Source organism: Mustela nivalis, assembly GCF_964662115.1.
Source record: "Mustela nivalis genome assembly, chromosome: 11".
Classification (NCBI taxonomy): Eukaryota; Metazoa; Chordata; class Mammalia; order Carnivora; family Mustelidae; genus Mustela; species Mustela nivalis.
The window spans coordinates 49,207,080-49,235,008 of NC_139030.1; the positions used below are offsets into that span (position 1 = coordinate 49,207,080).

Here is a 27,929-nt window from a genome sequence, read left to right on the forward strand (position 1 = left end):
TTTGTGATTTTTTTACGTTCTTTTCTCTAAAATTAGTTTTTATTCTTAACTAATAGATACACAGAATTAAAACATGAAACACCACCAAAAAGCTTAAAATAAGAGTAGCAGTTCTTTGCTTTACCCCTTCTGCTTCATGGAGACAACCACTTCCAGGTTTTTTTAGTTGTTTGTTCTGATATGAAATTATATTCTAAATAATCTGTATATTTAAAAAATATATATCTAGTTCTAAAGATATGTATCTTAATTTATCAATTTTAGACATTTTCTGTCTGGCCTTGTAGTTGAGGATTTACCTCTTTCTAATGCTGTCCCTTTCCCATTCTCCCCTTCCCCTGAAATAATTATGTCGCAATTTTAGCTAAATCATTATTATTATAAAATATTGTTCTCTGAGGAGCCAAATAATATACCATGATTATATTTCCTTGTTTGCAAAAATGTTTTTCCAAGATTAAAATAATTGTGTATTTGCTTTGATGACTGTATACCTGTTTTTTTCCATATGTTCTTTAAGTTCTGTCAAATGTATGTTGATATTAGTGTTCAAATATTCATCTAAGTAATATTAAATTATCTCTGTTCTTGATTTTCTTAGAGTTCCCTCATGCAAGTCCTCTGCCTTTCTCTAAGCCACCTGCCCAGCGATCATTCTGACTTCCCTGAGTCCCTTTCCTGGGCTTCAGTTCCCATTTCCTCAATTCCATGCCCTCCTTTTTCTTAGCTTACTTTTTTATCTTACTGAAATACATCTTTGGGTAACTTCCTAAGAAAGGATATACAGGTCAATTTTTAAAATTCTCATCTGAAAAGGTTATCATTTAAAGCCATAGTTGCTTTATTGTTTGACTGGACATAGAATTCTGGTTCAGAATTCAGAATTTTGTATTCATGGTTTCATGATCATTTGACTTCCAGTATTGCTAGTTAGAAGTATGATGACATTTTATATGGCATTTTGTATTTTATTTTTCTCTCTCTCTTTCTGAAAGATTTCCGGGTCATTTTTACTTCACAGTGAAATACTTTGGTGTAGTTCTTTTTTATTATTTTGCTGAGCTCTCAGTTGATGCTTTCAATCTGAAAACATATATTCCTTTCATCCTGGAAACTTTTTTTTTAATTGTTTTTTTTTCTTTTTTTTAAAAAAAAATTTATTTTCAGCATAACAGTATCATTATTTTTTCACCAAACCCAGTGCTCCATGCAATCCGTGCCCTAATACCCACCACCTGGTACCCCGACCTCCCACCCCCCCGCCACTTCAAACCCCTCAGATTGTTTTTCAGAGTCCATAGTCTCTCATGATTCACCTCCCCTTCCAATTTACCCCAACCCCCTTCTCTCTAACTCCCCATGTCCTCCATGCTTTTTGTTATGCTCCACAAATAAGTGAAACCATATGATAATTGACTCTCTCTGCTTGACTTATTTCACTCAGCATAATCTCTTCCAGTCCCGTCCATGTTGTAACAAAAGTTGGGTATTCGTCCTTTCTGATGGAGGCATAATACTCCATAGTGTATATGGACCACATCTTCCTTATCCATTCATCCGTTGAAGGGCATCTTGGTTCTTTCCATAGTTTGACGACCGTGGCCTTTGCTGCTATAAACATTGGGGTACAGATGGCCCTTCTTTTCACGACATCTGTATCTTTGGGGTAAATACCCAGGAGTGCAATGGCAGGGTCATAGGGAAGTTCTATTTTTAATTTCTTGAGGAATCTCCACACTGTTCTCCAAAGTGGCTGCACCAACTGGCATTCCCACCAACAGTGTAAGAGGGTTCCCCTTCCTCCACATCCTCTTCATCCTGGAAACTCTTCATATTTTATTTCTTGTATAATCTTCCATTTTGTCTCTTCTGTTCTAGAACCAATGATATACATTGGACTTTCTCAATTGATGTTGTAATTAAAAAAACAAAACAAAACAGTTTTCTAACTTTTTTAGTCAGGGGAAGTCTCAAAAGTAATAGTCCCTTAAATTTTAAAGTGCAGAGGTAGTCATTCCAAGGCTGATATGGCAACTCTAGAATCAACAGGGACTGAAACAACTTCTCTCTCTCTCTCTTTTTTTTTTTTTTTTGCTTTGCTATTCTTGAAACCTAGATGGCTTCTGTCATCACAGTTGCCCCATGGCCCTGAATGGCTGCAGGAGCTCTTGCTCTCATATCCACATTCCAGGCAGCAAGAAGGAAGAGAAGATGGGACAAAAAAGAATGCCCAACCATCTATTCTCCTTTTAAGGAACATTTCCAGAAGTCATTAATGATTTCTACTAAATCTCATTGGTCATAATTAGTCATACTTAGCTGAAGAGAAAGCTTGGAAATACAGTCTTTTTAGACTAGCATGTTGCCACTCTGAACAAAATCTGGGTCCTGCTCCTAATGCAGAAAAAAAAATAAGCTTAGGTAGACAATTAATTATTCCTGCCATTTTTGGTTTTCGTTTGAGAGTTATTCCCAAATTTGTCTTTTAAGCTTTCTATTGAATTTTAAATTTAGTTACCAAGGGGCACCTGGGTAGCTTAGCCAGTTAAGTAAGGATCCAGCTCTTGATTTTTTTTTTTTTTCCCCCAGCTCTGGATTTCAGTTCAGGTCATGATCTCAGGGTCATGGAATTAAGCCAATGCTCACTTTTTTTTTTTTTTTCTCTTTAACACAAAATTGTAATGCAAAACCAAATTTATTTCCATGCATAACAGTGAAGATTGGGATACTAGATTAAAAGGAAAGCAGTCTTCTGTCAAACAGATCAAGATTCTTAAGTAGCTGCCTTCGAGAGCTACTGCTATGGATGACTTGTTGGGCGGCCTTCAGATGTTGACACCTCTTGGCCCCATGTTTCCAAAAACCGTTCAGGTGTGCTTTCCCTCCCAGACAGCCTTTCTAATTCCTCCATGCTCAGCTCAGTTTGTTTAAGATTCTCTCTCTCCCTTTCCCTCTGCTCCTCCTCCTTGCTTGCTCTCTCTCAAATAAATACATCTTTAACAAAATAAAATAAGCCACCAAATTAAGCTACCAATTAGCTACTAAAGTTTTAATTTCAAAAAGAGTTTTATCTGTAATGCTATTGTTCCTTTTGCATAAAATCTTATTCTTATTCCATGGGTGCAATATTTTTATCTCTTTGGAAATAGACACTTTGGAATGGGACAGACTTTTAAATGCCAATGCTACCACTAAGTAACTATGTAACCTTGAACTGAAGCTTTCAACTTCTAAAAATGAGAATTAACTTTGTGTTAATTAACTCTATTCTTTACTATTTTTAAAAAATCTGTATGAATATTATAATAAACTTAGAAAAAAAGAGCAAAATATAACTTTTAAGAAATCATTTAGAACAACCACCTTTAACAGTTTGATATTGTTATTAGCTTCTCATGTTGACTAATGCTTCTCCTAACCAGATTATGGGCTTTTAAAAGTAATAGCCATAAGATAGGAGAGTACTTAAGAATGATAAGCATAATAGACCCTGGGTTAAAAATATATTGGAAGATTAAATGTTGCATCTTTCACTTCAATTGGTTTCTACTTATAGTAACTGAATACACTAACATATCTATATATCCAGGCTATTGTGTTCAAAGTCATCTATTTTTGTGATATCTAATTCAGGCTGGAGTAGTAGAATATATGCTGATATGAACAGATTTATATTTTTTGTTTTGAAACATAATGACCTATATTAAAATGTTTTGTTAGAATATATATCTGTATCTTGTGTATGTGGGAAAAGAAGGTCTGGACAAGAAACTAGTTTCACAGTGATCATGTCTGGTGGGGGAATTAGGAATATAGGGAGATAGTAGATGGGGAAAGAAAGACACTTTATACTGTGTATTTATTAAATATTTTTAATTTGTGTACCATATAACTATATTAACTATTTAAACACTAAATGAAAATATTTAATGTATATTTTCTTTTTTTGTTTTGTTTTAAAGATTTTATTTATTTATCAGAGAGAGAGAGGGAGAGAGAGCGAGCACAGGCAGACAGAGTGGCAGGCAGAGGCAGAGGGAGAAGCAGGCTCCCCGCCGAGCAAGGAGCCCCCATGTGGGACTCGATCCCAGGACGCTGGGATCATGACCCGAGCCCAAGGCAGCTGCTTAACCAACTGAGCCACCCAGGCGTCCCTAATGTATATTTTCTGACTATAAAGTTTTTTAAAGATTTATTTTTTTTAAGATTTTATTTATTTATTTATGAGAGAGAGAGAACAAGTGAGGGGAGGGGCCAAGGGAGAAGCACACTCCCTGCTGAGCAGGGAGCCTGACATGGGCTTGATCCTAGGACCCTGAGATCCTGAGCTGAGCCAAAGGCAGATGGTTAACTGACTGAGCCATCCATTCACCTGTTATTCAATTATTTGATAGAGTGAAAACACGGGTTGGGGGAGGAAAAGGGAGAGGAAGAGAATTTCAGGCAGACTCCTCTCTGAGTATAGAGCCCAATGTGAGGCTTGATCTCACAAGCCTGAGATCATGACCCCAGGCGACGAAACCAAGAGTTGGCTACCTAACCTACTGAGCCACCGAGCCTCCCCTAGAATTATTTTTAATTTTATTTATTTATTTTTTATTTAATTACATATTTTAAAGAAATGAGATATTTGAAAGGAAATACAGAAAATCATTAAGACAAAATGTCACATATATAATCTCATACCCCAGAGATTAACTATTAAGATTTGATACATTTCTCATTATATCATTATAAAGTTGTATATCATTATAAACTTGTACCTTTATGTTTACAAAACTGAAATATGCTATGTAGTATTTTATAGTCTCCTTTCACCCCACTTACTCATTATTTGTATCTTCCCATATCATTGAGAATATAATTTATTTAACTGTTTTTTCATTATTAAAGATTTAGAGATTGTTTCCAGTTTTTCACTCTTATAAATGACTTTGGGATAAAGTACATGGTACATAAAGCTTAATGCATATCTCTGATTCTTTCTTTGGGATAAATTTCCAAGAGAGAAGTTGAGTCAGAAGCTCTGACCATTTAATAGGTTCTTGTTAGATATTCATATGTTGAAAGATATTTTTCTTTGCAATAGGATAATACATAATTTTTCCCCCCAAGGAAAATATGAATGACAAAAATATCATCAAAGCTGTAGAACGGCAGCAGCAAGAGGAGGAAGATGAAAAGATTAGAAAATTTATCAAAGCTAAAAAGCGTCTTATGCAAATAGGGAAAGAAAAAGAAGCTGAAACACACAGGTAAGGTTTTAAAAGTAATTCATGTAATTAATTAAGTACTATCTGAAATTATTATAAATCAGAAGTTGTGATATATGAGAGTAATTTTTTTAAAGATTTTATTTATTTGACAGAGAGAAATTACAAGTACACTGAGAGGCAGGCAGAGAGAGAGAGAGAGAGGAGGAAGCAGGCTCCCTGCTGAGCAGAGAGCCCGAGAGAGTAATTTTTAAGAATAAGTCATTGGAGGGTCCTGGGTGGCTCAGTCGATTAAGCGTCTGCCTTCAGCTCAGGTGATCCCAGGGGACTAGGAAGACTGCTTCTCCCTCTGCCTTTCTCTCTCTCTGTCTCTGCCATTCATAAATAAATAAATAAAATCTTTTGGGATGCTGGGTGGCTTGGTCTGTTAAGCGTCTGCCTTCGGCTCAGGTCATGATCCCACGGTCAGAGGATTGAGCCCCACACTGGGCTTCTTGTTCAGTGGGGAGCCTGCTTCTCCCTCTGCCTGCCGCTCCCCCTGCTTGTGTGCTCTCTCTCTTTCTGACAAATAAATAAAGTAATTAAATAAAATTTTTTAAAGAGTAAGTCATTATATATAACTAGGGCATTTAGTGACATGATGGTCTCAGAGTTAGGGTTCCCATGGACTATTAAGGACATTTCTCTGGTAGATGGTTGGAAATAGTGAAATCTCTGCAGTAGGGGAGGGATATGAGCTAGAGATGGCTTTGTGAGCCACTGGAACTGGGGATACAGGTGAGTTCACCTATGGTGAGTAGGTAAGAAATGAAGGTGGCGTAGTCCCTTGGGAAGTCCATATTTAAGGGTCAAATGGACAAAGAAGATCATGTAAAGACCAAAGAATAGTTTCCAGAAATTGGAAGAAAATCAGAGAAACAACCAAGAGAGTTTCCATAAGAAGAGAGCAATCCCAGGGCACCTGGGTGGCTCAGTGGGTTAAGCCTCTGCCTTTGACTCAGGTCATGATCTCAGGCTCCTGGGATGGAGCCCTGCCTCGGGCTCTCTGTTTGTTGGGGAGCCTGCTTCCCTCTCACCGCCCCGTCTGCCTCTCTGCCTAATTGTGATCTCTGTCAAATAAATACATCTTAAGAAAAAAAAGAAGAAGAGAGCAGTCTTTGGTGTTAGGTCAATAGAGGTATTAAATGAGATTTAAAAAAAGATTTATGTATTTATTTTAGAGAGAGAGTGTGGGAGTGGGCACAGGGAGGGAGAGTCTTAAGCAGACTGTGCACTGAGTGTGGAGCCCAACAGGGAGCTTGATCTCACAACCCTGAGATCACAACTAGAGCGGAAACCAAGAGGTGGACACTTAACTGATTGTGCTACCCAGATGCCCCTAAATGAGATTTTTTTAATCTTTTTTTTTTTAATTTATTTATTTGACAGATCACAAGTAGGCAGAGAGACAGGCAGGGAGAGGAAGGGAAGCAGGCTCCCTGCTGAGCCGATGCGGGCCTCAATCCCAGGACGCTGGGATCATGACCCGAGCCGAAGGCAGAGGCTTTAACCCACTGAGCCACCCAGGCGCCCCCCTAAATGAGATTTTAAAAAGGAAATGTTCTTCAGATATGGAGGCCATTGCTTACTTTAGTGAGAAGTTTAGGATGAAGTAAGAGAGAGGAGGCCGGTTGCAGTACCTTGTGTTTCTGTCTACATCCCACTTTTGCCTTGTGCAAAATGTTGCAATGCTTTATATCTCATGTGGAGTATTTACTAAGGCCCATAAGGCTCTCCACCATCTTAATTCCCAGGTGAACCCAGCCTCATCTCTTGGACTTTATCGTGTACTATTATGCTCTTCTTCTTTGCCTCCTCATCACTCACACTGGACTTCTCCGATATCTTCTCTGGGGAATTCTGACCTCCCTAAACTCTTTCAAAAGAATCATTATTCAGATGTCACCTTCTCAATGAGGCCTTCCCTGACCACCTTAATTAAAATTACCCCACATTGTTTATCTGGTGCTGGGCGCTCTCCCCCTTCCTCTCCCTGCGGCCACCTCCCCTGGCCCTCTTGTGCTGCGCTGTCTCTCCTACGCAAGACTGTCCCGGCCCTGATATGGCTCATGGACAGCAGAAAATTCAGTCTTACCCCACATTGTTCATCTGTTTAATTGTTTACTTTTTCCTCATTCCAATTATTTACTTTGTTAACTATCCCTCTACCCCAGCTGTAATGAAAATTCTAGAGCAGAGATTTAATGCTTTTGTTTACCGTTGTGTTCCCAGCACCTGGAATAGTTTCTGGAACATGGTAGGCAATCACTAAAAGTGTTTAGAGGGCACCTGGGTGGCTCAGTGGGTTAAAGCCTCTGCCTTCGGCTCAGGTCATGATCCTGGGGTCCTGGAATCGAGCTTCGCATGAGGCTCTCTGCTCAGCAGGGAGCCTGTCCCCCCACCCCACCCCACGACCCTGCCTGCCTCTCTGCCTACTTGTGATCTCTCTCTCTGTCAAATAAATAAATGAAATCTTTAAAAAAAAAATAAATAAAAGTGTTTAGAATATTGTTGTTGGAAGTCTAGATGCAGTATCACTTTTCTCATGAAGCCTTCCTTTTTTCTCATCTGCCTATGTCACTTTCTAGCTTTCTCATGGTGTGAATCACCCTTTGCTATGTATTGTTATTTGCATAAATGTCTTTTCTCCAGGGACGCCTGGGTGGCTCAGTTGGTTGGACGACTGCCTTCGGCTCAGGTCATGATCCTGGAGTCCCGGGATCGAGTCCCGCATCGGACTCCCAGCTCCATGGGGAGTCTGCTTCTCTCTCTGACCTTCTCCTCGCTCATGCTCTCTCTCACTGTCTCTCTCTCAAGTAAATAAATAAAATCTTTAAAAAAAAAAAAAAAAGTCTTTTCTCCATTTTAGACTATAATTTCCTTGGGATATGCACTGTGTCCTTTCTTCTCACTTCTCCTTCATAGCTTTGCAAATTCACTCAATACATTAGTGATTCTGTCACATCTAAATTAAAAAGTATTTTTCACCCAATCCCATATGAAAACGCCCCTATTCCTTTAGCAAATACCTAGTTATTGTTAATGACATGCCTGTCACCATTCTCAGCTCTGAACTGGAGAGAGGACTTACCCATTCTCTGACCTCAGGAATCGCATAGTGTAAAAGGACAGTTATCTACCTTCATATAAATAGATGAAGTCGGGGCACCTGGGTGGCTCAGTGGGTTCAAGCCTCTGCCTTCGGCTCGGGTCATGATCTCAGGGTCCTGGGATTCAGCCCCATGTCAGGCTCTCTGCTCAGCAGGGAGCCTGCTTCCATCTCTCTCTCTCTCTGCCTGCTTCTCTGCCTACTTGTGATCTCTGTCAAATAAATAAATAAAATCTTAAAAAAAATAAATGAAGTCAGGGGGCATCTGGTGGCTCAGTTATTAAGCAGCTGCCTTTGGCTCGGGTCGTGATCCCAGGGTCCTAGGATCAAGCCCCACATCAGGCTCTCCTGTGGCAGGAAGCCTGCTTCTCCCTCTCCCACTCTGCTTGTGTTCCCTCTCTTGCTGTGTGTGTGTGTCTCTCTCTCTGTCAAATAAATAAATAAATAAATAAATAAATAAATAAATACTAGATGAAGTCAGTAAAGTGCTATGAATAAATTATAAACAGACTATATAGTAAGAGGATGGATTTATTAAGGTTTTGACAACTTTTACTAGATATTTTTGAGGTTTCATTTAAAGAAAGGCCTTTATTTTATAACCTAAGCCTCCAACGTTAGAGGGAACAAGGTGTCTGATTAAGTATTTTGAGAATTTTTCATTGTGAGAATTTTAATACTTTATTTCCTACACACACACACACACACACACATACATGCACACAACATGTACTTACAAAAGATATATGTATTAGTCCCTTTAGATTTTTAAAATATACTTCATTCTAAAAATAAAGTATTAAAAATAGTCTTCACTTAAAATAATCAGTACATATATAAGGAACAATGAGGCTCCTTTCAGTTTTATAAAAAACTATAAAATATCTGATTTCTAATGAAATTATTTTGGCTCATAACAAATCTATTCATGAAGATTTAACAAATAATGGTTATTTTGTTACAGGCTAATGGAAGAAAGGAGAGAAAGAATAAATAACTTTCTGAGTGAACTAATGAAAGAGAAACTTGACAATGAAGATTTGATTATTGCTAGAGATACTGCAGAAGCTGAGGCTGAATGGGAAAAAAGAGAAAAAGAAAAATATGAAAAAAACAAAGCAGAATTAAAAGCAATTGCAGAATATAGAGCTGTTGTGGTAAGCAATTCAATTATGACAAATAAAACTTTTTAAAAAAATTAAGTCCTGTCCTTGCTTTGGCAGCACTTATACTAAAAAATTAAGTCCTTTCCACTGTAGTTGCCACTCCTTCAGCTTCTCTGACAAAAAACTGGCAAAGATTTGAAAAATAATGTATGAGTTATCTTCCTATATTCTTGAAGTCAGGCCATGTTTAATTTCTAATGGAAGCTCACATGATAATCAATTATAAATAAGATATTCAGACACAAAATAATAATCTCTTTTGTTTCAGAACCATCTGAAATGCAAACATTGTTATTCACTTAATATGCATTTGAGTGTTTTTCAGACTAATGAAATACAAATTACCCTATTGCATTTCTGTATTTTTTAATCCTTCAGATAATCCTTATGTCTTACATAATTGACTGTTGTAATATTTAATTTAGTTTATAAACATTATAGCAATTAATTTTTTACCTACAAATATTCCTCTACCTTGGGAAGATCTTGCTATTCTGTTCCTGTATTTTATTTTTTGAACCAGTATCATTCAAGTTTTCATTGTGTGTTTTACTGTTATTTGAGAAACAGAACAAAACCAAAGTAAACCAACCATGTAGGAATCAGCCCAGATTCATATAACTTTTGCCCTTTCATTGCTCCTGGCTTTCTGCTTGGAGCTTCCCACTGGTTGATTTTTAAAAAAATGTTTTTTTCTCTTTGCCTTTTAACATCTAGATGAAAAATAAAGAGGAAGAAGAAAAACAGAGGAAACTAGATGCTAAAGAACAATTGCTGGCTATCATGAAAGCAGATCAGATTTTCCAAGAGCACGAAAAGGAGAAAAAACGCAAAGCTGATAAAGAACGTCAAGAACTTCGAGATGCCCATATTCAGCAAATGGTAATTATTCTTAAATGTTTATACTTATTTTAACAATAAATATATAATGTAGAATTCATGCTAGTTTTCTGTTTCCCAGGTGGTTTCATCTGTCAAATCAGATCAAATGACCATTATGGTTATGACACAATAAAATATATAAAAAATGTGGAGTTAATTTCTCTTTTTATCTGTATTGAAGTTCCCATAGTAGGTATATATCCTTTGCACAGATATTTTTCCTTCTATTACTGTACATACTAAAGAAAATGCAAATTCATATGGCAGACCATGATGCTTATCTTCTGTTTTACTTTTTCTTCCCTCTTTATAACGATAGCTCAGAGATTATGCTGTTTGCGAGCTCATAGGTTTCAGAGTTGTGGTGCTAGGGGGTACCAGAAATTTTAGATAACACAAGGAGGACATGGCATTTCATCATTTATGACTTAAAACTGTTTTCCAAGATTGCTATACCATTTTCCATTCCTACCAGCAACATATGCGAGGACCAATTGTTCCACACCCTCACCAACACTTGTTTTTGTTATCCTAAATGATTTCTAGTGCAGTGATATGTCTTGGTGCTGTTTTGCATTTCCCTAAAGAATAAAGATTTTGAACATATGTTCATGTCCTTTATAGACATTTGTGTTCCTTCTTTTATGAAGTGTGTATTCAAATCTTTTGCCAATTATTCAATTGGGTTGTTTGTGGAGTTTTCAAAATAAATTATTTATTTGAGAGAGAATGCACAAGCATGGGGCAACAGCAGACTCCATCCCAGAACCCTCGGATCATGACCTGAGCCAAAGGCAACTGAACCCCAAGCACCCCTGGGATGTTTCCTTATTATTGTTTTAACGTTTTTTTTTTTAATGTGGTAGAATATATATAACAAAATTTGCCATTTTAACCATTTTTCAGTGTACCAGTTCAAGGCCATTTAGTGCATTTACTGTCACCACTGTCCATCTCCATAACTTTTTCATCATCCTACACTGAAATTCTGTACCTTTTCATTCCCCCTTTCCAGCAGTCCCTGGTGACCACTATTCTACTTTCTGTCCTGGTAAATTTGAATATTCCAGGTACCTCATATTAGTGGGATCATATCTGCCCTTTTGTATCTGTATTATTTTACTTAGCATAATATCTTCAAGACCCATCCATGTTTTAGCATGTGTCATTATTTCCTTTTTTTATTAAGGCTGAATAATATCCTATTGTACATATAGACCTTATTTTATTTATACATCCATCCATCAGTAGACATTTGGGTTGTTTCCGTCTTTTGGCTATTGTGAATAATCCTTCTGTGGATAGGGTATTCACCTATCTGTTGAGTCCTGCTTTCAATTCTTTTTTTTTTTTTTTTTAAGATTTATTTATTTGACAGAGAGAAAGAGCACAAGTAGGCAGAGTGGCAGGCAGAGGGAGGAGGAGAAGCAGGCTCTCTGTGGAGCAGGGAGTCCGATGCGGGACTTGATCCCAGGACCCTGGGATCATGACCTGAGCCAAAGGCAGCTGCTTAACCAACTGAGCCATGCAGGTGTCTGAGTCCTGCTTTCAATTCTTTTGTCTATATATACAGAAATAGAATTGCCAGATCATATGGTAATCCTAGGTGTAACTTTTTTAAGAACCACTGTTCTATTTCCTTTTTTTTTTTTTTTTTAAGATTTTATTTATTTTGAGAGAAAGAAAGAGAGTGTGCAAGCAGGGGGAGTGGCAGAGGGAGAGAGTGAATCTCAGACTCCATGCTGGATTTGGAGCCCTACACAGGGCTCAGTCTCACAGCCCTGAGATCATGACCTGGGCTGAAATCAAGAGTCAGACAGGTGCTGACTGAGCCACCCAGGTGCCTCTTGAATGACTATATTGTTTTCTATAAAGCTATACCACTTAACATTCCCACCAGCAATATTCAAGGGCTTTAATTTCTCTAAATACTCAACATTCGTTGTGGTCTGGGTTTGTTGTTGATGGTTTTGTTGTTTATGATAGCTATCATAATAGGTTTGAAGTGGATTTCACTTGTGGTTTTCATGTGCATTTCCCTAATGATGAGTGGAGTGGTATTGAGCATCTTCTGTTTATTAGCCATTTTAGTTCAGCCTGAAGACTTCCTGTAGCCATGTTTTATAGCACAGGTGGGTTAGCAATCAGTCATTTCAGTTTATGTGTTTGTGGAAATGCCTTTGTCTTCATTTCATTGGGTATGAAATTACTGGGTATCATTCTTTCCCAGCCCTTTGAGTATATTGTCCCATCATCTTCTGGCCTTCATTGTTTATCATTAGCAATCTGTTGTTAATCATATTGTTGGTCCCCTAAATGTGATGTATCATTGATCTCTTGCTGGTTTAAAAAATTCCTCTTTATATTTTTGGCTTTTAGTAAATTGACAGTTTGCTTGACAGTCAACCAATAATGTGGGTGGAGCTTATGTTCAGTTCATTAATGAAATGATTTTAACCCTGGCGCACAAGCGATGTGTGGGTTGAGGATGTTATTCCTAAGAACAGCAAATTCACAATTTCCCCCAGGCTTCTAAGTTTTACTAAACTCTTTGGGGTCCCTTGTGTGAATGTGTAGTTTATCAATGAGACAAGGATATCTTCAGCCCTTCTATGCTCATCTCACTTCCAGAATCTTTCCCTTCAATTTCTAGCTGCTTTTCTACTCAATCCAAATGGAATCTGCCATCATTGTCCAGCAAATCTGCAAATTTTCACCACCTGAGCTGGAGGGATAGCAATATCCCCCAGGCAATCTTGCATTTCTTTTTTTTTTTTAAGAAGGATTTTTTAAAGATTTTATTTATTTATTTGAGAGAGAGAGAGAGAGAGAGAGAGAGAGAGCACAGGCAGACAGAGTGGCAGGAGGAGGCAGAGGGAGAAGCAGGCTCCCCGCCGAACAAGGAGACAGATGTGGGACTCGATCACAGGACTTTGGAATCATGACCTGAGCTGAGGGCAGCCACTTAACCAACTGAACCACCCAGGTGTCCCCAATCTTGCATTTCTTACCTGACTTAGTAGCAGTTTTTCATGAAAAAACATTTCTCAAGTAGTTGCTTATACATGGTCATTTAACAGTGCTTTGAAATGGGAATTTCAATAATTAAATAATAAGCTTGTTTTTTATAGAGGAAAAATGGCCAACCTCTTCATGTAGCAATTGACAGAAGTAGGATCTGCCATATTATTTTTAAGCAAATCCCAGATATCATTTTATCAATGTATATTTAAGTATATATCTCTCAAACTCAGGGACTCTTTACAAATTTACATTATCACAATTCCATTATTACATCTAAACCAATTAATATTCAGTGTTTAAATTTCCTTTAAATTGCCTTGTATTTTTTTTTAGCTTGTTGGTTTTTAATTTTTTTTTTTTTTTTTTAAGTAGACTCTATGTGCAGTGTGGGGTTTGAACTCAAGACCCTGAGATCGAGTCACATGCTTTACAGACTAACCCAGCCAGGCACCCCTTAGTTGTTTTTAATCAGGATCAAATAAGGTTCATATATTCTATTTGGTTGATATGTCTTTCAAGTCTCTTATCTAACATTCCTTATCCACCCCTATCCTCTTTTAAGTTCTAAGTTCTCTTTTTTTGTCTTTATTGTTTTTTTTACAACTTACTTGTTGAGGGTTTTTACTGGTTTACAGGGATTGTCTTTTTGAATTACTACAGCCTACATTTTTATGGATGAACCCCTGTTGTGTAGTTTATTATGTTTCCTGCATTTCAGGTAAAATCTAGTTGAGGTCAGATTCAAGTTCAAATCTTTTGGTGAAAACTCCTCCTCTTATGTGGTGTTGTATACTTCCATCAGAAGGCACATGGAACAGCCTTTGATGATTATTGCCTCGATCTCTTAGTTCATGAGGTGGCAAGATACTATTATTCTCTCATTTTTTCTTACTCACTTGCTCAAGTCTTCAAAGAACTTTTCATGATCAACAAGTTGGTTTCCCTAAGGTAGAGTTTTTAAAGAAAAGACAGAATACTTGATCCCTTCCCTTTATTTTCCAGTATTCAAAATAATTAGCCCTCTAGCATCTTCTAAGATGCTTGTTACTTTACCCCCAGCTGTTGTAATTTTTAGGAATTTAAAACGATGTTTTAAAAGTTTCTTTATAAACCTATTTATGCTTAATGCAATAAAAATCGAGGCATCAATCATATGATCCATTAGGATAATCCTTCCCTTCCCTTGTCACTTCGTTTCTGTACTTCAGATGTTTCTCCTTGCTTCCTTAATATCTTTCCACAAATAGCTATCAAACATATCCTAGTTGCTCTGTAAGTTACTAAATTATAGCATTTTACTTTTTATGAGTGGTTTTAGCTTTTTCTGATTTCTCAGTCTTTTTGAAGGTCATTTTCTTACTTTTTCAAACTCCTGGTATTTTATCACCAATTCAACAAATAGCACATAAGCATTTTTTTTCCAGTACATAAACCTTAATTTCAAATTGTATTTGAATTAATTTGAATTTGAGTTAAATTCCAAAAAATTGGTGTTTAATACATTATTATTGCTCTATTTACTTATAAATTTCAGTGTACAGTAGTTATCAGGTTTGGGCTCTTTTATACTAAAGTGTTGGTTACTGATTTAGGAAAATATTTTCATAAATATTAAAGATATTCATATGTAGATAAAATCACTCAATTTTTGACAAACTCAAATTCAGCATTTCTTAAAATCCTGCTAAGACAAAAAGTTGTCAATCAAACTTCATTAAAATCACCTCATATAATCAGTTAAAAGAACAATATTTTTGCAAACATAAAGAGTTTTTTAGATATAAATTGGCTTTTGGTATATCGTTTAGAGTACTTACTCCACTCAGTTCCAGATCAACCAATGTACATTGGTAAATGTCACTTGTTACAACTGCAAGTTCCTGGGAAAATAAAATGTAATTGGTTTAATTTGGTTTAGATAGTCACTCATGATTTAACCTTATTTGACTGGTTTAACCAATATACATATACAATATATGTGTGTGTGTGTATATATATATATATATATATATATACACATATATATGTGTATATGTATATATAGGTTTAATTTGGTTCAGATATTCACTCCTGATTTAACCTTATTTGGCTGGTTTAACCAATATACATATATATGTATATATATGTATGTATGTGTGTATATATGTATATACATACACACACACACACACACACACACTAACCTTATATGGCTAATTTAACCAATCAATATACATGGTATATTGGACTGACTCAGAATGGTGGACTTCAGTGAGTTCCTCCAGAATAGCAGATAGCAGGAAGGGCACCTATCTGGCTCAGTTGGAAGAACATGCAACTCTTCATCTCAGGATCAGGTGTTTGAGCCCCACATTGTGTAGAGATTAAGAAAAAAAAGGATAGTGGATAGGTTGGAGGCAGTGATTGGTAGGTCTTCTATACCTGCCAAAGTACACATTTTTATAAATGGTAGAAACAGGATTCTTTTTAAAACATATAATGTATTATTTACCCCAGGGGTGGGTCTGTGAATCATCAGGTTTACACACTTCACAGCACTCACCATAGCACATATCCTCCCCAATGTCCATAACCCAACCACCCTCTCCCTTTCCCCCTCCTCCCAGCAACCCTGTTTGTTTTGTGAGATTAAGGGTCTCTTACAGTTTGTCTCCCTCCTGATCCCATCTTCTTTCATTTTAGAAACAGGATTCTAAACTCAGTTATTTTTTACCTAAAATTCATGCTTTTAACTACTTTGTTATATTGTTTGAAGATATGTTACTGCATAAGGTTATTTCATTGAGATTGATTTGTTACCATTTGAAAAAACTCGATGAATCACATAGCCTAGAAATATGAACTCCCCAAATTAAGAAAAAGGTATTATTTTGAGAACGCAGCATATAATACGTATGTGCATACAAAATGTGTCAACGTTATGTTATCAGTAAGGCTTCTTGTCAATCATAAACTTTTAGAAGTCTTTTGGAGTCAAAAGTTATACATGAATTCTTTACTGTACCAGGAGTTGGTGTCCCTAACCCCCATGTTATTTAAGGGTCACATGTAGTTTTTAAGTCAGAAATTGCTACCCATCAGTGAGTTTAGAAAATTCTATCTACAACTTCAAATGCTATGGATACTTAGAAAATTGATCTCTATCAATATGAAATTGCTTTTTTTTCTTTCCCATATAGGCACAAAATAAATTTAATGCAAAGCAAGAAAAACAAGCAGAATTAGAGTATTACAGACTTACTGAAGCTCTTGTGGCTGAAAAGGAGAAGGAATTTCAGGATTATGCCAGAGAAGTAATTGAACTTGAGTCTGAATCAACAAATAAGTATATCTATCCTCTTGTAAAAGCTGTACGGGAAGGACATGGAGGTGGCCGTGGACCAGTGTTTGTGGACAGAGGTGGATTAAGACCCAGTTATCAGGCAAATGATGTCACTGGAGTCCAGCTCCCTTTTTATAACTCTCAGGGATCAAAATATAGTAATTTTGAAAAGTCTAAGGGAAGGCTAGGTTTTACATGGTAGAAAAAAGTTTATTTTTGATAAACTTTTATTTTGATTGAGAAGACTAAGTTGTAGCTCATAATAAATATTATGAGCTACAAGTAAGTGAATTTTATGCTTGTAATTTATTAATAAAGCTGCTCTTCATCAAAGTGCAATTATGTCTAATATCCTTCACTACCAAAGTTTAACAGATCCCTTTGATAATGCATATGCAAGTGTAATTTTAGCCTTTAAAAATATGTATTCAGTAGCACTAAGTAGAACTATAATATTGTACAACCATTACCATACCTAGTTCCAGAATGTTTTATTCCTCCAAAGGGAAACCCTGTACCTAAGCAGTCACCTCCCACTTCCCTTCTTTCCAGTCTCTGGCAACCACTTTGTCTCTATGGATTTGCCTATTTTGGATATTTCATGTAATTATATGGAATCATACTGTGGCCTTTAGTGTCTGGCATTTTTTTCAGGTTTCATCCAAGTTTTACCATTATCAATACGTTGGTCCTTTTCATAGCTAAATAATATTCCATTGGAGGCATTATTCTCTTCAGCCGAAATTTATTTATCCTTCAGTACTTTTAGTTTCAAACACTACCAATATTATTACTAACAATAGGATTACAGAGTTTATGACTTGTGGCTTGTTTTGCAGAGTATATCTCACTAGACATGTGCAAATTACTATTTTTGAGTTAATTGAATTTTTCTACAAGTAGTTATATGAGCAATTTGATACAGGTGACCATGCATCAATCTGACTCAAAGGTTTGAGTTGTATAATAACTTTCACACATTCCATTGGTGAATGTGTTTAAGAGTGAAATACAGGTTATTTTCCTTTTTCACAGGGCTACAAAATTGTTTGGTAGTTCTTTTGGCCTACGGTTGCCACCATATTAAAAATTACCCGGGTACAAGGCTCAATGAACTAATAAACTCGGAACCTCTGCCATGTATCTTTTTCTTTAAATTGTTATAGAAAGTACTATACATTTCTAGTTTTGGATAAAGCTAGTTTCACATTACAAAACAGGAAACATGTTTCTACAAAATGGCTAATCTCATAAATGTTTTATAACCAACCTAATCTGAGTGAAGAACATAAAACATTACTAGTTTTCTTCCCTTATGTTAAGTTTCATTGTATTACTTTTTTAAAAAAAGATTTTATTTGACACAGAGAGATCACAAGTAGGCAGAGAAGCAAGGCTCCCTGCTGAGCAGAGAGCCCGACTCAGGGCTCGAATCCATCGATTCCAGGACCCCGAAACCATGACATGATCTAAGGGCAGAGGCTTAACCCCTGCACTTGGGCTGGTCTTTCTACGAGAGTTAAGCACATTAAAAACAAAAGAGCTGGGGCGCCGAAGTGGCTTAGTTGTTAAGTGTCTGCCTTTGGCTCAGGTCATGATCCCGGGAGTCCTAGGAGGGAGCCCAGTGCCGGCTTCCGTGGGAAGCCTGTTTCTCCCTCCTCTCTGTGTCTCCCTCTGTCAAACAAACAAACAAATCTTTGGGAGAAAAAAGTGCTATGCAAAGTTTTAAAAATCACAAAACAATTGAGTGAAAAGGAACAACTTGCAAGGCAATCAGAACAGTGGAAACACAACTGTTATAATCTGCCAATATAAGTAATCCACAGCTAAAATGTGTGGCTAAGGGGCACCTGGGTGGCTCAGGTCATGATCCCAGTGTCCTGGGATGGAGCCCTGCATTGGGCTCCCCACTCGGCAGGAAACCTGCTTCTCCCTCTCCTGCTCCCCCAGCTTGTATTCCCTCTCTCACTGTGTCTCTGTCAAATAAATAAATAAAATCTTTAAAAAATATAAAATAAAATAAAATAAAATGTGTGGCTAAATCAGATAAGCACCTGTGTTCAACTCAGGTCATGATTCTAGGATCCTGGGATTGAGCCCCACATTGGGCTCCCTGGTCAGTGGAAAGTCTGTTTCTCTCTCTACCATCCTCCAGCTTGCTCGTGCTCTCTCAAATAAATAAAATCTTTTAAAAATAAAAGAATTCCTTTAAAAATGAAATAAAGTATGTAGCTAAGATACATATTTTGTTATTGAGGGGGGAAATGTATAACAATTATCAATCAGCACTTTAAAAAGGAAGTAACAGTATTAGGTTGGGAAATATGTTTTAAGAAGGAAGCCTAAAAAGCAATGAAAATAGAAAAGGCAAATTGATACTAAAAGTATTTTAATACACATTTAATTTACACAGTCCATATGAAGCACTCACATTTTACATATTCTCCTGGCTAAATAAAGCATTTAAAAACACACCAGAATTTGAGAATTTAATATCACCTCTTAACACATACAAACCACTGAATGGTCAGAACATTTTTATCTAACCATATATATTTTCAGTGACTAACTTTCAAGTTGGTGCATTTTCCCTAAATATATCTAAATTTAATTTAAATAAAAATAAAACCAAACAAGAAACCAAAAACTAGACAATTTGTTTTACGAGTCAATTAACATCTATATGGCTTTACAATGTTCAGTGTTATATTAAAACTGGCAGGCACAGGATATAATACAGTGTTCCCAATGCTGAGAAATTTGGAGGAACTAAAAAGCAAATGGTAGCATTCCAGTAGACAGTAATGCAAATTCCAAATCTAACCTTAGGTTTGCTGAGGCAAAAAACACATTGTAATCTGAAACATTATGATTTAACATTTACACTAGAATTTATCTCCAAACCTTCTGGAAATCATCACTGCTGACTAAATTCCTAAAGAAGTTCAGTACTGTTAAACTCTTTGCTCAGTTTTTCCTAATACAAATTCTATATCCCCACGGGTAAAATAAAAGTATATTTTAGTTGATTTATCTTCATTATTTAGCTTTTAATAAAAATAAACGTTGAATAACTAATACAACAGTAATTTTAAAAATACAAAACAAACTGTTATAGTTTATTTAATACAATGTTTAACTATAAAAGTTGATAGTTTCAGAGTTTAAATTCTGTAAAATGCAGTTTGCAGAAAACAGTTTTAACAGTTACTAGACTAATGATAAGAGAAGCAGCATTTTGTAACTAATTATACAATTGTGACAACAGCTTTATTCCTAAAGTTCATTAAAAAAATATACATCACAGTGACTTTTGAGCTAGGAAAAGAAGTCCATTAACTTCATTTGGATTTTTCCCTTCCACAGAGAGAGCAGCCACAACTTTTAACATCCCCACATACAAATAACCAATTCATTTATCAATCCTTCAAAGTACTAGAAACACACAAAACAAAAAATCTACAGCATGGGCTTTTGGTAACATAGGAATTTGTATTAAAGAAGAAAAAAAAAAAGCAGAAACACAACTTAATCCCACGACTTCATCCTATACTTAAAAACCAAACCCCTCAACAACTCCCTTCTCCAACCTCGCTGATGGATTTTTATTTATGTTGTTTTTCTTTTAATATTTACTTCTTGAATCACACCACAGGTCAGAGTTTACATTTGAATCCTTCAAAGGTAGCTGGGAAACCCGCTATGGGCAGGTGTCAGCCAATGCTGCACCTGGAGTTTATTAATTTTTAAAACAAGTATGGTAACAAAACATCTTTTCAAAATAAACAGGTTATAAATCTACAATCCTTGGAGTTTATTCAGCTGTAAATGTATGAATACTAAGCTGAGTGATTATAACAAACATGACCAAAAGAAGACAGGAAAATACCCATTTTATGTTTCTTTGTAACAATCAACTATATGTGGTATATATTTAAAGTACCTTCTGGTGAAGATAAAGGGAACAAGTTTCTATAGAAATTTACTATAAAAGATTCAAAGTGTGATGAAATACAACTGCCACCTGGACTAAGCACAGTGAGCTATTAAAAAAAAAATACTAACTTGAAAATGAATTAGAATTTTCCTTTAGTATCACTACTCAAAATACCAGAAACCCAATGTGTTCCTGTCCATAACATTAAGAAATGTTTACTTCTCAGTTTCATACCTTTCACTGGGTACAAGAATCAAAGGCCATTCAGCAAAGCTGGTAATAATCAGTATCACACTTGTGCAAATTCTTTGAAACTTCTGTGAGGGCTTTAAAGAACTCCATTAGAAATTACAATGCTCTATGAACTCATTAATCGTAATTTTAAAATATTTTAAAGCAACCCAGTAAATTCTCGACTCATCAACATTAATCTCTCTGTAGTGTCAATTTCTGTGGCAGATGGTTTACCCCCAAAAAAGAATGAAATAATCATGAAAAAAAAATCTCAGATATTGGCAAACAATAAACCAATTAAATATCTTTAGAGGATATTAAGTCAAAGATAGTTTGAGGTAAACCATAAGCTCAGACTTAACTATAAGATCAATTTTACAGGAAAGAGCTGGCTTTCAGGAAAGAGTATATTCAAAGTAAAAAGCTAAAGGCGGCACAACAACTTTAAAAATGCAATAAAAGAACTGTGTGAGCTATGTGCTACTTCAAATGCAAAGGCAGACGAGGTACAGTTAATGCTGTTTATTTTCTAAATTTTTTTATTCTGAAAGTAACATCTAGCTGATTGTCATCCTTCATCTTAATTTCTTCACCATTATCTGTTCTACTGTAAAAACTAAGTTTTTAAATGTCTATAAATGCTTAGCATGGAGTTGCTCTCTTGATAACCAGAACAGGAGAATACTACTTATAGAAACTGCTAACATTTTTTTCCTACAGTTGTCTATAATTCTTAGTAGATACAGCTCTATGATCAGACAACATGTAAGCATTTTCACTTAGAATGGGTTTTTTAAAATTATTAGAAAACCTTTCTTAAATAGCACCTTTCTTAAAACTCAAATAGTTTTAGCAGGTATTTTTAAAATGCAATTTACTGAATTTAAATACAATAATTAACTTAAAATATGTAAAGGTTAATAGATTATACAGCCTGGGAACTCAAGACTCAATCATCCCTAAAGTAGGTTTGTGGTCAAAGTCTCTAAGGAATCAATCACCCCAGATTATCATAAACATCTGTCACTTTTATCATCAAGAATAATTTAGAAAGACTTCATTGTGGATTATTTGCTTCAAGATATTCCAAACAATCTTATAATCATTACCTATTATTTGTTATCCAAACAGCTACCACAATGCCAAATGTTCATTACTATATTAATCAATAATAGGAAGTATTATGTTAAGCACTGCTTTGCTCAGTACAAACAGCACTGAATAGTTACTGGGTTTACCAAGAACCTACCTTGGTAAGAGTTGACACTACCTTGACAAATATGAAATACAAAACACTCTAAAGGCTACTATTAATTGGAATTCTGAAATTTCTTCTCAAATGAGGCAGGTTTTGTGTTTGCTGGATGTTCAATATTTTATTTAGAAGAGAAATTACAGAAAAGGCCACACATCACAAAAATAGCAATATACAACACACAAAATTCTAAATGGACTTTGGGTATCTATTACTGTTTACCTCTGTAAGCTATCAAATTTTGAACCTTCTACTTCTATGTGGCAATGTTGCACATGCCAAGCTAAAATAATGTTAACAGTAATGGTATAAAGCCATCTGAATAGAAAGAAACCGGAGTCATAAACATGCTATACCCGACTGTGATACATATATAGAAAAGATGCATTTTCTTGCCATTTGAAACTCGCAACTATGAGAGTTAAAGAAGTCAGCTCAAGTTAAAAAAAATAAAACCAAAACAAGAACCATGCAGAATTAACACTCAACTCTGTATAGATCAGTGGCCAAAAGAGAAATCTTGGAAATTAGTATGTCAATACTATCAATTATTAGAATCTAACTTAAAGACCTGCACAAGTGATATGTTTTAGTGAGAAAAACATTTTCATTTTAGAGAAAGGTAATAACACTAATTATAAAACAATGTTCCCCAAAGCAAAAAGTTTATCTCTTCAGACCAAAAGCAACATAGAATTGAGAATTACAATCTGATCTTCCAAGGTATAGTTCCTGTCAGCTGCTGTATAACAGCAAATCAAACTAAGTAAGTACATCAACTGAAAAAAGTACTCAACTATTTTTGTAAACAAAACTAGGCAGGAAAAATATTAGTATGAATCAAGCTATGAGTGGAATTATAAAGAGTAACATAAGCAGTGCCATATAAATAACTTTTAAAGCAAATTACTATAAAATCAAAAGTGATGACTTAAGATCTCAAGTTATTAGGATCCTGCTTTTTTATGTTAATTAAAAGCTGCTGCTGCAAGCCTCTATTTAAATGCAATCAGAAAATCTATACAAGATTTCTTCTATCTAGTGGCTTCTAAAGTTACTTCAATCATGAGAAACACAAGCTTCTCTAACAATGTATTCCAACAATCAGTTACGGTTGTTTTGAACTGGCTGATCACACAAACTGGGATGTAAAATAGCACATTTGCTATTGGCTGATTGTTGCAACACAAAAATGCATACATGAAATAGTTAAACACAGCACACAGTATTACACCAAAATGTTTTTCTCATTTCAAGTTTATTAAAACTTTAGCAGTACAAATTATCCAGGTTGCAGATTATCAAAAGATCAACTCAATAAAGTCCACATTAAAAAAAAAAAAAAAAGGACAAACATAAAACCAAAAAACAATGAAAAGAGGAAAACAACATAAAGGAGATTCATCAGCAAGTCTCTAAAACTTAAAATTTGAGCAGAATGGAAATAAGAAGTTTACACAACTCATCCACTTTTGTCTTCATCTGTTCCAGGGCTTGATTCATGATCAAATTTTTTATTTTTATCATGTATGTGGTCATTTTCTTGACCCTTTGATTTTTGGTTTTCTTTTTCCACAGAGGATCTGGTCTTCTCATCCTCCTTATTTTTCAATGTGGAGAACTTTAATTCATTGTCCTGACTACTTTGTTTTATTTTTGAAAATGGACTTTGATCTCTATCAGACTTTTTTTCCCTATTATTTGAGCTATTATGATCACGATTTTTAGAGTACATTCTCTTCTCACCCTCAGAATTTTCTTTTCTGTGTGAACTCTTACTTTCTTGGTTTCTGTATTTTTCTTTGTTTCTGCTTTGACTTTCTTCTCTCTCTGAGCTCCGTGAATCTCTCCTCCTCCTTCTCCTATCTTTACTTCTTGATCTTCCTGGTGTTGCTCTTCTCTCTCGGCTTCGTGACCTTCCTCTTCTCCTGTACTCCTGTTCTCTGTATCTATGGTACTCCTTGCTTCTGCTGCGATCCCGGTCATGGCTTCTAGATCGCACTCTTCTGCTCCTGTCCCTACTTCTGCTTCGTTCCCTTGTTCTACTATTGTAACTGTGTTTGCCTTTAGTTATATCACGTTCTCTACTTCTAGATTGTGCACGTCTATCCTTTTCCTTACTTTTATTATGATCATGCTCATTACTTTTTGATTCTAACTGTTTAGACTTCTCTTTACTTCGACTCCTTTCTTGATCTTTTCCTTTAGAATCAGACTTTTCTTTTTCTTTAACAATCTCATGATCCCTTTCTTTACTCCTTGACCTCACCCTCTTTTCTTCATGTCTATTATGCTTTGTATCTCTTTCTTTACTCTTTGATTTCTCTTTGCTCTTACTCCTACTTTTAGATTTGGCCCTTTTCTTCACTTTGTTTTTATTATACTTCTCATCTTTTTCTGAGTTTCTTCTGATGTCTCTCTCTTTGCTGTTAGATTTGTGGTCTTTAACTTTCTTTTCCTTTTCATTTTTTCTGTTTGGACTCTCAGACACATGCCTGTGATCAGTTACTTTTTTCTCTTTTATTCTAACTGGACTTCTTTGATTTTCTTTTATTTCATTTAACTCACTCCTAAAAAAAGGAGAAAAAAGCTTTTTGGAAATTTTATAGAAAAAGGATGATGTCCATTAGTAGCCGAAATGGTATTCTGTATGTTTTTTAAATATTCAGAAACAAGTGAAATGAGTATAAATAGAACTTTATGTACAAAAGTAAAAACAAAAATACATGTCATTACATTCGAAATAATATAGGTAAATCTTACTTATCCCCTTTGATCCATCTTTCACCACTTGATACCCTCATTCTTTGTGCTCTCTGCATCTCTTGCCTCCAATGTGGAGGAGTCTCACTACGTCTGAAACGATCCCTTGATCTGGATCTAGAAGGAGTTCGGTAACGCTTAAAAGAATAAAATGGGAAAAACATTAGCCTCCTGAAAATATAAAAGCATTACAATCATAGCTGTAAGCTTATACATTTCTAGGTTCAAATAAAATGTCTGATATTTCTATAACCTCTAAAATAAATTTTTTCCTAATTTTCAGGTATGAAACCAGTGAGGTGAAAACACTCAGTCATACTATAAATTCCAAATAAAAAGCATTAACCACACGCTCTCTAGCCACCCATGTCCTCTTCACAGAACTGTCCTATTTAAGTGATGCTACTAGAGCATAACAGATACAAGTACCCTTACAAGTTGCCACGTTTCAATTTGGAAATATGTATTCTTGATGTTCTAAAGCAAATATCCCATATGAGGAGAAAAACTGAATAAATGCATAATGTTAAAAAAATGTGTAATGTTCATCCATTCAGCCAATATTTACTCAGCCCCTGGAATGGCCAACCATTCTACCATGTGTTGCAGCAGTATCAGTGAGCCAAGACGTATCTCAATTTTGCTCTTTTGGAACTTGAATTCTACAAGGCTAGGAGAACCCTCAGATCTATAATCACAGATATTCATAAACACAAATCAGTTACAATTACAATCAGTGTAAAAGAAGTACAAGGTGCTCAGAGAATACATTACAGTCATCCAGCCTAGTACAGGAAGTTGAACGATAACTAAAAGCTAACAACTAACAAACATGTATGAACAGTTACATAGACAAGGATAAGGAAAAGAAGGTAGAAGTGTGAAGAAGGATGGGCAAGGAAGAATAAGTGAAGTGTAAGAAATATCTTATTTGAGGGCCCCGAGACAGGAAAAAACATTGCAATTTTTAGTCATGACCACAAGATAGATGAGTATGGCTAAAGATAAATGGTGCCAGGGAGGGGCGCTTGGGTGGCTCAGTGGGTTAAAGTCTCTGCCTTTGGCTCGGGTCATGATCTCAGGGTCCTGAGATCAAGCCCCACATCAGGCTCTCTGCTCAGCAGGGAGCCTGCTTCCCTCCTCTTCTCTCTCTCTACCTACTTGTAATCTCTATCCAAATAAGTAAATAAAATCTTAAAAAAAAGGTGCCAGGGAAAGTAATACTAGATATACTGATGAGGTAAGCAAGGCCTAGATTTTATAAGGTCTCATAGGCCATGATAACAATTTTGGATCTATCTTGTAATTGATGGCAAAGGGTGACATTTTCATTTTAAGATGACTATTCTCATCTGGCTCTGAGCTTAGCATTTGCTCTGCCCCCCAGCTCATGCTCTTTTTCTGTCAAATGAATAAATGAATCTTAAAAAAAAAAAGAAAATCACCATTCTGGATGCTGTTTGGAGAACAAATCCTATCAGTGATTCTCAAAATGTAGTCTAGGGATCCCAAGACTCAGGGGATCTGTGAAGTCAAAACTATTTTCATTGTACCAAATTATTTGCCTTTTTCACTTTCATTATTGTACAATAGAGCCTTTCAGACTACATGATGTTTTTAGTATTTTTGCTTTCATAGCTAACTGAATGTGTGCTTATATATTCTTGTATCTTAAATAGTTCTTGGTTTTAATTTCTAAAACTATAAATAGCGATGGATAACCCAAAGTTCCTTTGGATCCTCAATAATTTTTACGAGTATAAAGAGATTCTGGGGCACCTGGGGGGCTCAGCCAAGCATCCTACTCTTGATTTCAACTCAGATCTTGATCAAAGGTTGTGAGTTCAAGCCCCGAATTTAAAAAGAAAGAAAAAAAAAGAGTGTGAGAGTATAAAGAGAGATTCAAGAACTGCTGTGAGAACAGTTAAAAGGCCATTGATAGTTCAGAGAACATACAAAGGTAAATTGAAATAAGGTGGTGGGAGTGGAACTTGAGAAGTAGATGGATTTCAAAGTATTTAGAAGGTTGAAATGACAGGATTTGGTGTTGGATAAGATATGCAAGTTAGGAAAGGAGGGAAGTAAAATGATTCTTAGGCTTTAAGTAACTGCACAGGTGATGGTGTCTTATTGGTAAAAGCAGGAACTTAAAGGAGGATCAGGTCTGAAGAGGAAGTGGTTATGTTCAACATTATATACACTGAGTTTGAGGTGTCTGTTAAGCAACTAACTGGTTGTCAACTAAGACCTGGCACCAGAAAAGCAAATGAGCATTTGATATTTATCAACACACAGGTAAGCCACTGAAGTTGTGGGAGTGATCAGACTGCTGAAGGACCATATGCAGAATGAGAAGTGTTGGAATCCTGAGGTACTACTATATTAAAGGCCAGGTAAGAGTGTGAACTGGCAACAGCCACTCAAAATAGACTGGCCAGAGACATAAAGAAAGTAGGACAAAAGCAAGTGGAAAGAGTATTACAAGGAGGCAATTAAGAAAGACAAAGACTGAAAGGAGCCACTGGACTTTTTTTTTTTAATATGGAATGCTTTTCAAATTTGCATGTCATCCTTGTGCAGGGGCCATGCTAATCTTCTCTGTATCATTCCAATTTCAGTATATGTGCGGCCAAAGCGAGCACGGACCCACTGGATTTTGTGACATGTAGCAAACGATACAGCAAGTGCTGTTTTCAGCAGAACAGTAGAAGACGAACTGAAATGGTTTAGAAAGGAGTATGAAGTAAAGAAATAATATACCAAGTATAGCCACATTTCTAAACAGTTTTGAAAAACACAAGAAGATATTCTGATGGGGGAATCCAGTAGAGATAAAGAGGATAAAATATAGAACAGGTTTAATTTTTATTAATTTTTAGCAAGATTAGAGATATAGTGGTCAGGAATTAACAAGGAGGCACAAGAAAGACAATGATCTCATTTTACACCATGTACATTTAAAATATATTAACATCCTATGTATTT

General features: G+C 35.8%; 2 protein-coding genes across 10 annotated transcripts in view; one reads left to right on the forward strand and one right to left on the reverse strand.

The window, feature by feature from the left end:
• CFAP210 (cilia and flagella associated protein 210) overlaps positions 1-17,088 on the forward strand; it is a 36,884-nt gene extending 19,796 nt beyond the window's left edge. Inside the window, exons 6-9 of the mRNA XM_082689210.1 lie at positions 5,116-5,255; positions 9,326-9,518; positions 10,245-10,409; positions 16,613-17,088. Coding sequence (XP_082545336.1) covers positions 5,116-5,255; positions 9,326-9,518; positions 10,245-10,409; positions 16,613-16,957 — 843 coding nt within the window. The 3' untranslated portion in view covers positions 16,958-17,088. The remainder of the gene's footprint in view (positions 1-5,115; positions 5,256-9,325; positions 9,519-10,244; positions 10,410-16,612) is intronic.
• A 6,332-nt stretch (positions 17,089-23,420) lies between these two features.
• Positions 23,421-27,929, reverse strand: part of PPIG (peptidylprolyl isomerase G) — a 52,873-nt gene continuing 48,364 nt past the window's right edge. For all 9 annotated transcript variants that reach the window (XM_082689199.1, XM_082689202.1, XM_082689200.1 and 6 more), the window contains 2 exons: positions 24,945-25,081; positions 23,421-24,751 (listed from right to left, as the gene is read on the reverse strand). In XM_082689199.1, coding sequence (XP_082545325.1) covers positions 23,644-24,751; positions 24,945-25,081 — 1,245 coding nt within the window. In that variant the 3' untranslated portion in view covers positions 23,421-23,643. The remainder of the gene's footprint in view (positions 24,752-24,944; positions 25,082-27,929) is intronic.